Raw genomic sequence first — 13,266 nt, forward strand, 5'->3', positions numbered from 1 at the left:
AGCTCATCAGCTGAAGACCAATGCACAACAGTATGAAATAGGAAACATTTTGTGCATTTAAAGGAAATCCACAACAGGGATGATAAAGAAAGATATGCCATACAAAATGTACAACCTAAGAGAAGGATAAAGTAAGCACTGAGGCGAGCCCAAGTGTAAAGTTAGTAATCCTTTTGGGACCCATGTTAAAGTCAAATTGACCTACCTTTACTTCATTACCTTGATATTTTGAAATCATCTTTTTCAAAAAAAAAAAAAAAAAACCACTACACCTAAGAACTTGCTCTTTTTCTCTCTCTCACACACACATTGTAGAGTTGTTGTTTTTAGTTAATTAATGTTCTGCTGAACAGGCCATAGTTTCAGAGTGCCCAGATTCTGTTGGCTCCTTTGGTACTGGAATATACTGCGTTATTTACCAATGGGAGAAGTAAGAAAATCAAGAAAAACTGAAAGTTCCATTTAACCCATATGAAGGTCGATGTGGTTATGTTGGTTTCCACAGTAAAGGCTGTCAGTACCTGTGCACTTGAATTCAAGAGCCGAATGCAAGGGCAGCTCATTTACTGTACTTTGTGCATTTGCTACAGTTTAAAAACACAAAGCAGGAGAATGAATTTAATCAAAAAAGGGGGGAAAGCCTACTGCATTATAGGAATCCATTTAATTTGTATGATAAAGATTAAATACAGATTTGAATACAGCCTCAAAGATTCATCAGCTGAATTTTAAAAAGGAGTACAATTAATTAGGCTGCAGGTTATTTTAAACATTTTAATTTCGTTTAGTACAAATATTTACAAAACCCAATAAAAGCAGGTACTGTCTTAGAAGCTGCATCCCTTACACAAAAAGGCTTTTAAAAATAAAGTATGCTTTGGTTTTTCAGAGTGGTAGTATTTTTTCATACATAAATGCATGCACATTGGAATTAATCATTGATCAACTAACAAGCATGTGATTAACTAAAAGCACAACCCTAGATACATTTACTAGGAAGAAAATACTACTGATTTCAATGGGACTTACTTCCTTAGTGTGCTTATGACTGCAGCCTCAAATTTCTTCAAAGATTAAAAAAATATTAAATATCTCTGTCTTAAATTTAACTCTTCTATTAAGTACACAACACTGTAGTTCATCATAATCAGAGGAAACATATACAGTATAACAATTGCTCCTTGTTGGCAGCAAATCACAGATCCCCTAGTACATACCAATGAAGTACTAATATGCAACTCATTAAACTGGCTCATTACTTGTCTATGTGTGGAGTTACCTTCATGCAGAAATGTAATGTCTTTCTTGACAACAGGAAAGAGTGGAATAATTGGTGGTTGCATGCTCTGACTGCTAAGAATGTTGCGATACTTCGCCATGTTTCTAGAAGGATCAAAAAGATCTTGAAGGTCTCTAAGGTGCTTTTCATACTTGCTTGGTAACTTTTCCCATGTTCCTCGGAGTCGAGCAACTGGTGCCAGATTAAGACCACTGTAAAAGATAAATTTTCCATTGTCAGCAATCATATAAGGGCTACTGCTTTTGATGTGAAACCATTTTTGGAATGGCATAATAGGTCACTTATGATTTTATGAAGACACTTATGCTTTTAAGAAATGTGACAAATTTTCCACCTGATCTGAAGCAAACAGCTCCTCAAATCTCTTGACTTCCTGGAAAACTTTTGCAGATGCAAGCAAAATATTGCTTAACCATGGTCTGAGCATGTGTCTGAACAGGCTACAAAATTGTATGCTTCCTCTGCAACTCCTTTTGTCCTGGAGTACAAATTTCCATCATCAGCCCTAACTATTATCAGAGGTGACATTGACTGCACTCAGGCATAACCAAGGTTTCCATTTGATTTAGGACACTGGGTTAAAAACCATCCCTAAGTACTTAACATAATGGAACATTACAGTCAACTAATGCCTATCAGATTAAGGAATGTGGTGAAAATCTGTGGTTCACAAAGGAAGGGGTGGTTGTGTGGTCCACTCTTGATCTGCTTAACCATGGTTAAGTTATCTGTAGCATTATCTCTGTACCACCCACTTATGTATGAACTTCAAGCAAAATGAAAATTACAACTAATCATCCTGATTACTGTTATTGTACATGTGTGACATAAGTGTATCTCTTGAAAAAAAATTACATCGGCATCAAGAAGCAGAAAAAGAAGAGTTGGTTTTTATATGCCGACTTTCTCTACCACTTAAGGAAGAATCAAACCGGCTTACAATCACCTTCCCTTCCCCTCCCCACAACAGACACTCTGTGAGGTAGGTGGAACTGAGAGAGCTCTAAGAGAGCTGTGACTAGCCCAAGGTCACCCAGCTGGTTTCACGTGTAGGAGTGGGGAAACCAACCCAGTTCACCAGATTAGCATCTGCCACTCATGTGGAGGAGTGGGGAATCAAACACGGTTCTCCAGATTAGAGTCCACTGCTCCAAACCACTGTTCTTAACCACTACACCGTGCTGGCTCTCAAAATTAATTCTACAGTGATATCATTACACAGGGATTAATGGTACATTAAATTTTAATGGTTATTTGTAAAACAGAACAAAGCAAAATACTGTAGGTTAACAACACAAATAGCATTTCAAAAGGGCAGAGTTGTAAATAATTTAAAGGAGGCAGAGGTGTCTGACTAAAATTAATACCATGGCATGGTCATAAAGAGTATATTTGGGTTTTTTATGGTAATTAAATTTTGCAATATAACTAAAGCATATGAAGAGACTGTTGCCCATCACAATACAATGCCTATAAATAAATCCAGTATTTCTATCCTTTAACTCTAAGAGCCCATTCCTGAAGTGGGGGGCAAAGCTCCTTAGGAGCTGGCGTGGGAGCAAACTCGCTGGCATCTGGACACCATCAACCCCCGCCACCAGCGCAGCCATGCCAGCAGGGCTTTCTCGAATGTGAAAGCCCGCGCTGGCTTGTGTGTGTGGGGTGTTCCTGGGGATGGAGCTGCCTTTAGGCAACTTTCACAGCCCTTTTGTCCCAGGAACACCCCCTTAAGCAGCGGCAGGGCTGCACCACCTTTTTTGGTGACATGCCTCACTGTTCACTATGGGGTATTTAGCCCCCTTTTAAATTTTATACTTTTATAAGGGACTTTTTTCCCCTCCACGGCAACCAGGAAACCTTGGAGAAGGCTGTGCTGCTCCTGGCCACCACGGATCCACCCCCCCTTTACGGATGGCTTCCCCGAACTGTTTCTATATTGCTTGATTTTTATTATGCGTATCACAAGTATACCAACTATTACTGAATTTTTGATAAGGCCACTATTCTCAAGTGACTGAAAAGTACTCCCATTTACATCATTAGAACTGCTCATTTATCTCAGTCAAATTCAGACACAAATTTCACCAGGATGTTCAAAAAAAGTTCTAAAAATCTGTCGTACTATTACCTGTTAAAAGGCAAATACCCTACCTTATAACAGCAAACATTGAGTTGAAGTTCTTGCACTCTCGACAATGGAGAGCAATTTTAACGAAATGTTTTACAATCTTCATCCTTTTGAGCTGGTTTGACTCTGATAAAATTTCTGTAGCAACCCAAAATGTCTCTTGGTTAATCACATCCTCAAACTCTTTCAGGCGAGCATTTCCTGTTTTAGAATCAAGCTTAAATAGATCATCAATGTATTCAGTAGGCTCAATGTTCCGAAATAATTCAAAGTCTCTCATTGATAACTGAGTAGCCACTTCAATGGTACTCAGTTGTAGAAGGGATATTTGGCTTTCTCGAAGCAGTTCTTGAGCATCTTCATCTGAGCACAGAGTCTCTGTTTCCATATTATTTTTCAGGTAATATCTAAAAGTACAATCAGAAGCAAATATTAAATGCCTTTAGAATCCTTTCAGAGAGGGCAACTTAGCTGGTTAACAGGAAATAGAATTCAGATTCAGCTGTACTTTAGACTACACTCTAAATCTCTACTTATGTACTGCTAACATTTGAGATATCTTCAGTATTAGTCACTAATTGTATATAAATTATCTATGTAAAAAACAGTACTGATATTTAAAAACCACCTTCCTTGTTTCTAGATATACAGTACATTATTTTTATTTTATTAAATTTCTACCCCTGCAGGGCTCAGAGCAGCTCACATAGAAATAAAACATACAATAAAACAGAATAAAAACATTTCAAAACAATGATTAAAACATTGGTTCTTGTAAGTTATCCGGGCTGTGTAACCGTGGTCTTGGAATTTTCTTTCCTAGGAAAGAAAATTCCAAGACCACGGTTACACAGCCCGGATAACCTACAAGAACCAATGAACTCTGACCGTGAAAGCCTTCGACAATGATTAAAACAACCCTATAAAATCAGTAAATAGAGGACAAAAAAGTGTCCAATGGTGCCCCCAAATCGTAGCATATAGTTACAGCTGGGCGAGCAGTTGAATAAGTCCCCATAGAGATAGCAAAAGAGGGTGGATTAGCAGTGGAAGGTTAGGGAGGCCAGCATTTATAGAGGAGGAAACTGTAGCTGGCCTCAGCCATAAGCCTGGTGGAATAGCTCTGTCTTGCATGCCCTGTGGAACTCTTTAAGGTCCCGCAGAGCCCTGGTCTCACTGGAGAGGCTATTCCACCAGGATGTTAACAACACCTGAAAAGTGTCAAGTGTTTCAGGTTTTGTGAATTTTAGATACTTTATGGTATCAGAGACAATACTGATCTTCAGTATCTCATTAGAAACAAATCCCTTTTATTTCATCACTCTTCAAACATTCTTTATTTTAAAACTATAAAAAGCATACTTACCTCCCATTGAGCTGAATTCTGTCTGCTAACTTCGAGAACTGATCAGGAAGCCTCCTTTGCTTGATAACTCCTTCAGGGCTCACGGAAACTTCACAGAGAGAATAGGTGTCTGGTGCTCCTGTCAAATTGAACTCCTGCACTGCATGCTTTACGACTTCTTTTGCTGTAGTGTCTTTGCTGATAATTATGTAGCAGCTTTGTTGATCTGCTTTGAAAACTCTTATAACCTGATCTGGAATATCTGAATTAAAAAACACGTTTTAAATCATAATTTTTTTCTTTGAATGGATAAAATCATGTCAATGATTTTATCAATGATAACTATTATCAACGATAACTATTGATTTTCTGTGGCTTAAAGGTAAATAATTTATCACTATAAAAGAATGTTTCATACAAGCGTCTATAATTCTTTGATTGGCTGAAGCAATGGGACTGTACAGCATTTCATTGCATAAAGCATATCTGACAACTCTCTTTTATATTCTATAGACCTCAGTTTAAGGTTTGCCACTAAATAGGTAACTCTTCATTCTGTGATTTCAATGCTACATAATTGTACCAGAATTTAAGAAATAACTGCACTTGACAATTGATGCAGATTATGACAAGAAATAAATGCTTCATAAATCTATGGGTTTCCAAGCTTCAAATATAATTTCTTGCTTCATTTTTAATAAAGATAACTTTTTGTTAGTGGCAGTATGACATACATTTTCCTCTTTTGGAAAACAGCAGTTGATAGAGTGCAGTGCCATATAGTTTAAATAACCACATGCTTATTTTCTTGATATAAAGAATCCTCTTCAGTACTACCAGAACCAATTAAAAGACCAAATTTAAAGAATGGCCTTTTCAGATGTTTCAGAATTCTATATGACTTCTCCAGACAGAGTATTTAAACATCAGTCAAAACTCATGGCTCTGTCCTTTTCATCTGTTCTATTTTAGACTACAGGTGTCCCTCTAATACAGCAGCTTTGCAAAAACAACAGGTTCTTTCTTCTTTACGAGAAACAACAAGACGATCTCCATCTGCAATCTAATGTGGTGCAGTCTGGGAACTGTTCTATCACATGCTTTCCCCACATGTCTGTATCAAGACTGAGTTAAAAACAGATTATTAGTTCTCAACTTCAGCATTCAAATATAAAAAGAACCAGTCATACAATTCCCTTCCGCGACTGTAATTCAGATTGGAAGGAAAAAAAGATCAGAAAGAAACTAAAAAGAAAAATTCATCAATGTGTAAGTATTTTTCCCATCTTACTGTAGCATAGCAAGTTTGGAAAGGTCTCTCACTTATAAGGTTGCCAGGTCCCTCTTCACCACTGGTGGGAGGTTTTGGGGGCGGAACCTGAGGGCAGGGTTTGAGGAGGGGAGGGACTTCAATGCCATAGAGTCCAGTTGCCAAAGCAGCCATTTTCTCCAGGTGAACTGATCTCTATCAGCTGGAGATCAGTTGAAATGGCAGGAGATCTCAAGCTAGTACCTGGAGATTGGCAACCCTACTCACTTAGGATCAAGGTTATGAATAACTAGAAACATTGATTGTTATAATCTCTCCACTCCCACCAGACAAGAGAATAATTATGTATATTCTCATATACTAGCATGAATCCTTCAAAGGAGTTTTGAACATTTGGCCAGCAACTTCCTGTAAAATACGTAGCTTAATACGCCAAGCCCAACTAAAGTGGGCCTCAGCAGCAAGGTCAATATGGATTGCCAGTCAACAGTCAAGTCTGGACATATTTTTGAAGCTTTATTCTAACCTATGCATAGCATCGCTTTTTTCTGCATGTATCTTTGTCCTCTGCTAAAACACCCTTTCTTTCTTATATAAGATGTATGGTAAAAAGTGACTGTAATGACTACTGGGTAAATATTTTATAGGAAAATATCATTATATTTATATTTGGAAACAAAGGAGCCAGCCATCTCTAACCCTCAAAGGAGCAATAATTTATCGAATGTGCAAGTTCATACATTAAAAGCAAATAAAGAACTATTATAAAGTCTGACTCATTTAAACCATAAATGTCTGATTTAACATCAACATTCAACGGGAAAAATATAATTCTGATAAATGGGTTCCACCCATTAAAGATAAAATATGAGGGCGGAATTAAATGCTTAGAAAGATTTTTTTCAAAAAAAATCTAAGTATGTCTGAAAATATAATACATGAAATATGAAGAATATCAGGTTACCAGTGATTGGAATACTTACAGTAAAAACCAACCGCTGCAGGATGAAAAGTGGGAGGGAAAAGAAAAAAAAAGTCACAATAGGTGTATAGTTAAAAAGCTATGAAAAATATCCTTTATTTCCCTCTTATTAAAAATAAGAAACAAATAAGGATCCTTATTGCTTCTATTTGACAGAAACAAGTCAGTGAAAAGACATCTGAAAAGACATCTAAGTTGAAACCACTACATAAGCTGTTGCATAAACATAGCCCTATAGTAAAAGGTAGTAATAGGAATGAATAATTAAGCTACAGTATAAACAAATCAAAGAATCACACAAATTGCTTTCTCATTTTGTTTATGGTCTGTTTTGGTTTAGTGGAAAGAGGAGAGAGAATATAACAACACACTCTTAAAGTGTCCAGGGACTAATACAGTAATGAGGAAGGGTTGTGTGGGTCAAAAACAAATTGATAAACATTACAGATTAGAACATTTAGGTGGCAGCTCAGAAGGAAATTACAAATATTTAAAAGAATACAATTATGGAAGAGATGCAAAAGTAGTCTTGATAGCAGAGATCCTTTGATCTTTATTAAGTAATTTTGGTGGATATAGTTGATAGGTGCTAATCACTAGGGCCAAACTAGTTTTTGAGATTATTTCTCTCTATTTCTATAACTAGAAAAGTGCTATTAGAATAAGCAGATCAGCAGCTTTGATTTCAATAGGCTCCGATTGGATTAATTGCATATGACTGAATTGTAAATCATTTATACAGTACGTGTAATGCACAAAATAATTTATAGTTATTTATTTTGGGGGGGACATCCAAACAATGTAGTTAGCAATGTGAAAGTTGGGGGGGGGGAGAGAGAACTGCAGAGAATTCAGGTTTTTCCCCCCTGAAGGCTTCCCCCCAAATTTTTACTGATGGAAAAAATTGAAATGTTTTTTTTGGGGGGGGGTAGAATGAGTGAAATGCTTTTCAAGATAAGTTTTTACTGATCCAGAATGCGTACTGTGAAAATTTTACATGAAGAAATCTACAGCAGAGATCCCAACTTTTTTGAGCCAGTGGGTATCTTTGGAATTGTGATAAAGACTGGTGGGTTCAACCACAAACTGGCTGTTGGGGGAAGCTGAGCCAACCACAAAATGGCCACCCCAGGGGATGGGAGGGGAAGACGGACGTACACAGAGTCCAAATGCATGAGACAAGAGGAGTGATTTTTAAAAAATACACTTGGCAAGAGGCAATAGAGAGAATGCAACAATACTGTGGAGGCAGCTGCTGCTGCTGCAAAAATGTTATTTTAATCTGCAAAGCCAATCAGATTAGGACCAAATGATCAACTGTATAGAAGGCTGGTGATAGATCCAGAAGGATCAACAGTGCCAGCATGCCTTTAGCCAGATGACATGAGGAGCATTAGAAAGTAGCCGTACAGGAAGCAAAGGAGCATATTCCCCCCTCTCTGCTTTGAACCTTCAGAGTTGCAGCTCTGCCCCCTGTCTACAGATGATGTAAAGAACTGCTATCTCATACTGGGAAGGAAGAAGCCGCTTACAACTGTGGTCTGCAGAGTGCCACCATTATAATTTGTATCTGCGTTTTTTGTTGGTATACTATTTCTTCCAGTTTTGAATACTGTAATAATGGTGTAGGCAGAGAAATAAGTGGGTTCTTGACCAATCAAACCTGACCTTTCCCTAGAAGCTAAAATGACTAAACTGAGGCTATCCTACTTTGGTCACATTATGAGAAGATGAGAGTCACTGGAAAAGACAATAATGCTAGGAAAAGTTGAAGGCAGCAGGGAAAAAGAAAGACCAAACATGATATGGATTGACTCAATAATTGCCTTCTGTTTGCAAGACCTGAACAAGGCTGTTAATGATAGGACATTTTGAAGGGCATTAATTCATAGGGCCGCCATAAATCAGAAGCAACTTGACAGCTCTTCACACACACACAATATTGGTGTAAGCAATGGATGTTCTGATATTTAATGATGGACTGATTGCATTCATCTTAGGTCCTCTCGAACATTAACATTGTAAGCTGCTTTAAGTGTTGTATTCAAGGAGTAAAGAAGCATATAAATATGCTAAATAAATAAATAAACACTGATCACTTTTTTGCAGGGATTGCTTGTCTCTCCAGGCATTTGGTGATAGCTCGCAAGACAGCTCAATTTGGGGCCCACTTCCCCAGATCCAGGTCCTGGCCAAACAATCAGTCAGCCTTAGTATTGAGCTTGCCAATGAGGCATCATGCTGATATAGCTGAGGTATTGCGTTCCACCCAGTGCAATGGTAGCGTGGCCTCCTGTTAATGGGACCTTGGCCAAGTACTCACTTGTCTGTTGATGTGGGCTTTTGCCTTGGTGTTGTCAATTAGTAAGAAGACACATCTGCCCTCTACCTGGTGTACAAAGACAAAAATGGCTAGCCTTATCACCCTGAGTCCTAGCCAGTTTATGCTATATTGTGATTTGGACCTTGACCGCTTGCCTTGGGCTAGGAGACTGAGACAATGGCCTTCTCAACCCATTGGGTTGACATTTGTTATTATTTCAACTAATTCTGGAAACCATCTGTATCACCTACTACGTAACTGGAGAAGCTGGAGGAAGGGCTACTGAGACCTCAAGGGGTGCCAGATGCCTGGCAGCAGGAGCAGCAGCTACTGTGGATGAGCTAGAGTCCTCAAGCGTAGCGTGAACAGCAGAATCCATGGGTTGGCATTGACAAAGAGAGCAGATGTAATCTCGACCCTATGGGCACTATGCAGGTGCTACTAAGGCAGGTGCTCCTGCCATGCATCCATATGGCTTCCCCCTTCTGCTGTCCCTGGGTGAGTCTCTGTGGGCCTACGGAAGCCTCCACTCTTTCCCATCATTAGTGGCTGAAAGGAGTCATGTGGCAGATGAAAGACTCTCTTCTTAATGAGCTTTGTGTTAGAGCCCTTTTTGTTCTCCAAGTACATGTTCTCAATGGTGATTGGGCAAATGGAGCTATGCACATCAGGCAAGGCTTTATTAGGGATCCACCTTCCACCAGAAACAGAAGGACTATACAAAGTTTTCCAGCACCATCCCTGCCTCTGGAGTGGGGTGGGAGAACTAACCCACAAAAGGACAGTCCCTTTCACTGATAAAAAAATAAGCTATTGCCTCTGCAGATCCTTAGCTGTTCAACACGACCCCAAAATCATGATCACTTAATTGAGTTGTTGACATGATTAACTACATAGTCAATCATATTAAATTTCCAAAAGTATGAACGGTAAGGGTAAGTTTGGATGGTTTTTGTTTTTTAAAACCACAGAGTCTTCAGATAGAACAGGGCATTTTTAAAGATATGAACTGGAGAAAGTAAAGGGTTTTTTTACCTGAAGGATTAGAAAAATCCAACATGCTGGTTGTAGGCTGCAAGAGATCAGGGCTGCTAGATGAGAGTGTGCCAGGAATAGGCATAATTGCCACACTGTGCCTGCACTGTCTGGTGCCCACAATACTGTCATCCTGGGACTGGCTTACACTTCCATCACTGTAAAAGAAGTTTTAAAAGTTGCTGGTATTTAGACAATACATAAATATAGTTACTATATCCACGTCAAGCAAAACAAGTGGCAATTTTGACTAACATTAGAAACATGAAATTTTGAAAACAGTTTATTTATTTATTTAAAAAAACTGTTCCTTCTGTTGTTTACATGCTGCTACATCTGTGATCTTTCAGGGTAAAATGATTCTTTGCTGACAACAGCTCTCAGGTCTGCTCTGATTTAGATGCTAATTTGATTAGTGCACAGGCATTAAAGGTATCTACAGCACTGTCTAGTTGCAACTGAGTGGATCGGTTCAGTTTGGTTTCCCTGTCAAATGCTGAAAAGTCTTGGGAAGTGTTCGTGCAGTTTACATCAGTGTCCCCTCTTCGCTTATAAGACCTTGCAATTGGGCACTGAGTCCTTTAATTCATAAGACTGTCAATGCCTCTCTAACAAAAGGGGTCTTTCCAAACCATTATTTAATATCTAGATAAGGTCCTTTAATGAAATCTTTGGAGTAGGGTACTACCAGCATGCTGATACACCACTTTAAGTAAGTATCTGTGTGTCACGGTCTCCACCCTGAACCAATGAACCAGCAGAGTGTAATGGTTCAAGTGTCAGACTAGGATCTGGGAGATCCAGGTTCAAATCCACATGACACTATGGAAGGTTGCTGGGTAACCTTGGGCCAGTCATGCATATGGAGCCTAACCTATCTCCCAGGGTGGCTGCAAAGATAAAACAGAACAGCATTTAAAATAAATATATGTATATAAAATATTTAAAACAATTTTTTTAAAAACACTGAACACAAACACTTTTAAACATATACACATGAAGGAGGGCTAATAAGAGTAAGGAAACAGAAAGCAAAACAGAAAAGTCTTCAACCAACTAGAAGACAATGATAGTCTTCAAGGGCAGCCCCACACAGAACGAATTGCAGTAATCTAATCTAGATGTTACCAGGGCATGTACCTTGCTCAAGAATGGTACATTTGTACATATGAAGCTGCCTTATGCTGAATCAGACCAGGGTCTCAGGCAGAGGTCTTTTACATCACCTACTACTTCATTCTCTCCAGGGTCTCAGGCAGAGGTCTTCTACATCACCTACTACTTCATTCTTCTAAGTGGAGATGCTGTGAATTGAATATGAGACCTTCTGCATGCCAAGCAATGTTCTTCCACTAAGCCACAGTCCCTCCCCCATTTGAGACTGGATGCATTGATCTGCACAGGTCTTACATTAAATTTAAAACATTTCTCTGCACAGGTATGATTACTAACCAGTGATGATGATAAAGAATGTGACTGATACAAATCAGATAGACAAAAAACTCCCATTGGGATAATACGAAGGGTTGCTCAGAATAACCAGTAGGCTAGCATAATCCAGCAACCTCCTTAATGCTAAATTGCATGTCAAAGTGAGGTCCAGCTATTTCAGGTATTGCTAGATGATGTGCCATTCAGTCAACAAGAAGGAAACATGAGATAAGATATGTTAGATATAAACCTTTGAACCTCAACTAGAGAGCACAAGTAATGAAAACAGTTGGTTTCCAAGGAGACAGAATAATGTTGGAAGAAAATAGGACTAATAGATGGCAAATGACATCCAGATGAATAGGAAGAGACTCTGCAGTAAAATAAACAAGAGAGCACTGTATATCAAAAAATGAGAGGGGGGCAATTTAGATTATTTGGAGATAGCAGCAATAAGCAATAATTGCTTTAGGAAGAACTCCAAAGCTACTCTGATGTACCCAAATGCATATTCTAGCTACAACGCAGAGGAAGGAAATGGCGTTTGAAGGGCTGACCTTGAAATGAACAGAGGAACCCATTTATTGGTTCTTGTAGGTTATCCGGGCTGTGTAACCGTGGTCTTGGTATTTTCTTTCCTGACGTTTCGCCAGCAGCTGTGGCAGGCATCTTCAGAGGAGTAACACTGAAGGACTTTGACACTGAGAGACACTGTCCTTCAGTGTTACTCCTCTGAAGATGCCTGCCACAGCTGCTGGCGAAACGTCAGGAAAGAAAATACCAAGACCACGGTTACACAGCCCGGATAACCTACAAGAACCAATGAACTCTGACCGTGAAAGCCTTCGACAATATTTTGAACCCATTTATTCTTTACAGGGTTTTGGACTGGACTATATGGATTACGATCCAAACAGAGTTATGATCTGAAGAATTTCCCCCTTTCATACTTGCACACTAAGAACTTCAAGAAGAGGGTCTGCTCTTTAGTCCTGCTCCCAAAGTGGAGAAGGCACATGAGACAGGGAACCCAGGCTTCGAAATACACTGCACTGTAAAGTTTTTTTTTTTGGTGTCTTCTCTGTTTGCACAATATGATTTAGTCATTCATGCTACTGTTTTGCATTATGCTGCTGATATTCTTTGTTGATACTATCATGTTAAAGATACAAGTTTACTTGGCGTTAGTATCCCAAAGAAATGTTCTAATAACTAGAATAACTGAGATCCATGCTCCTTGCCTTGCCTAGTGTGTAAAGGTGCAAAGTTGTCTATTACCAGAGAGCTGATACACCCCTCTTTTACTAGTTTAGTGTATAAGCTTCCAGAACTGGATTATACAGCATTCTAGAAGGAACCTTATAAATGCCATTATTATCCAGGAGAAATTACATATAGTTGTTCAGTGGAAACTGCTAACCACTATAGCTGAAGTGAATGGCATGAGCCATG

General features: G+C 38.9%; 1 protein-coding gene across 7 annotated transcripts in view; it reads right to left on the bottom strand.

The window, feature by feature from the left end:
- RAPGEF6 (Rap guanine nucleotide exchange factor 6) overlaps positions 1-13,266 on the bottom strand; it is a 173,163-nt gene that overhangs the window by 32,148 nt on the left and 127,749 nt on the right. For all 7 annotated transcript variants that reach the window (XM_056854283.1, XM_056854265.1, XM_056854300.1 and 4 more), the window contains 4 exons: positions 10,384-10,541; positions 4,795-5,035; positions 3,452-3,835; positions 1,280-1,491 (listed from right to left, as the gene is read on the bottom strand). In XM_056854283.1, coding sequence (XP_056710261.1) covers positions 1,280-1,491; positions 3,452-3,835; positions 4,795-5,035; positions 10,384-10,541 — 995 coding nt within the window. The remainder of the gene's footprint in view (positions 1-1,279; positions 1,492-3,451; positions 3,836-4,794; positions 5,036-10,383; positions 10,542-13,266) is intronic.

Source organism: Euleptes europaea, chromosome 1, assembly GCF_029931775.1.
Source record: "Euleptes europaea isolate rEulEur1 chromosome 1, rEulEur1.hap1, whole genome shotgun sequence".
Lineage (NCBI taxonomy): Eukaryota > Metazoa > Chordata > Lepidosauria > Squamata > Sphaerodactylidae > Euleptes > Euleptes europaea.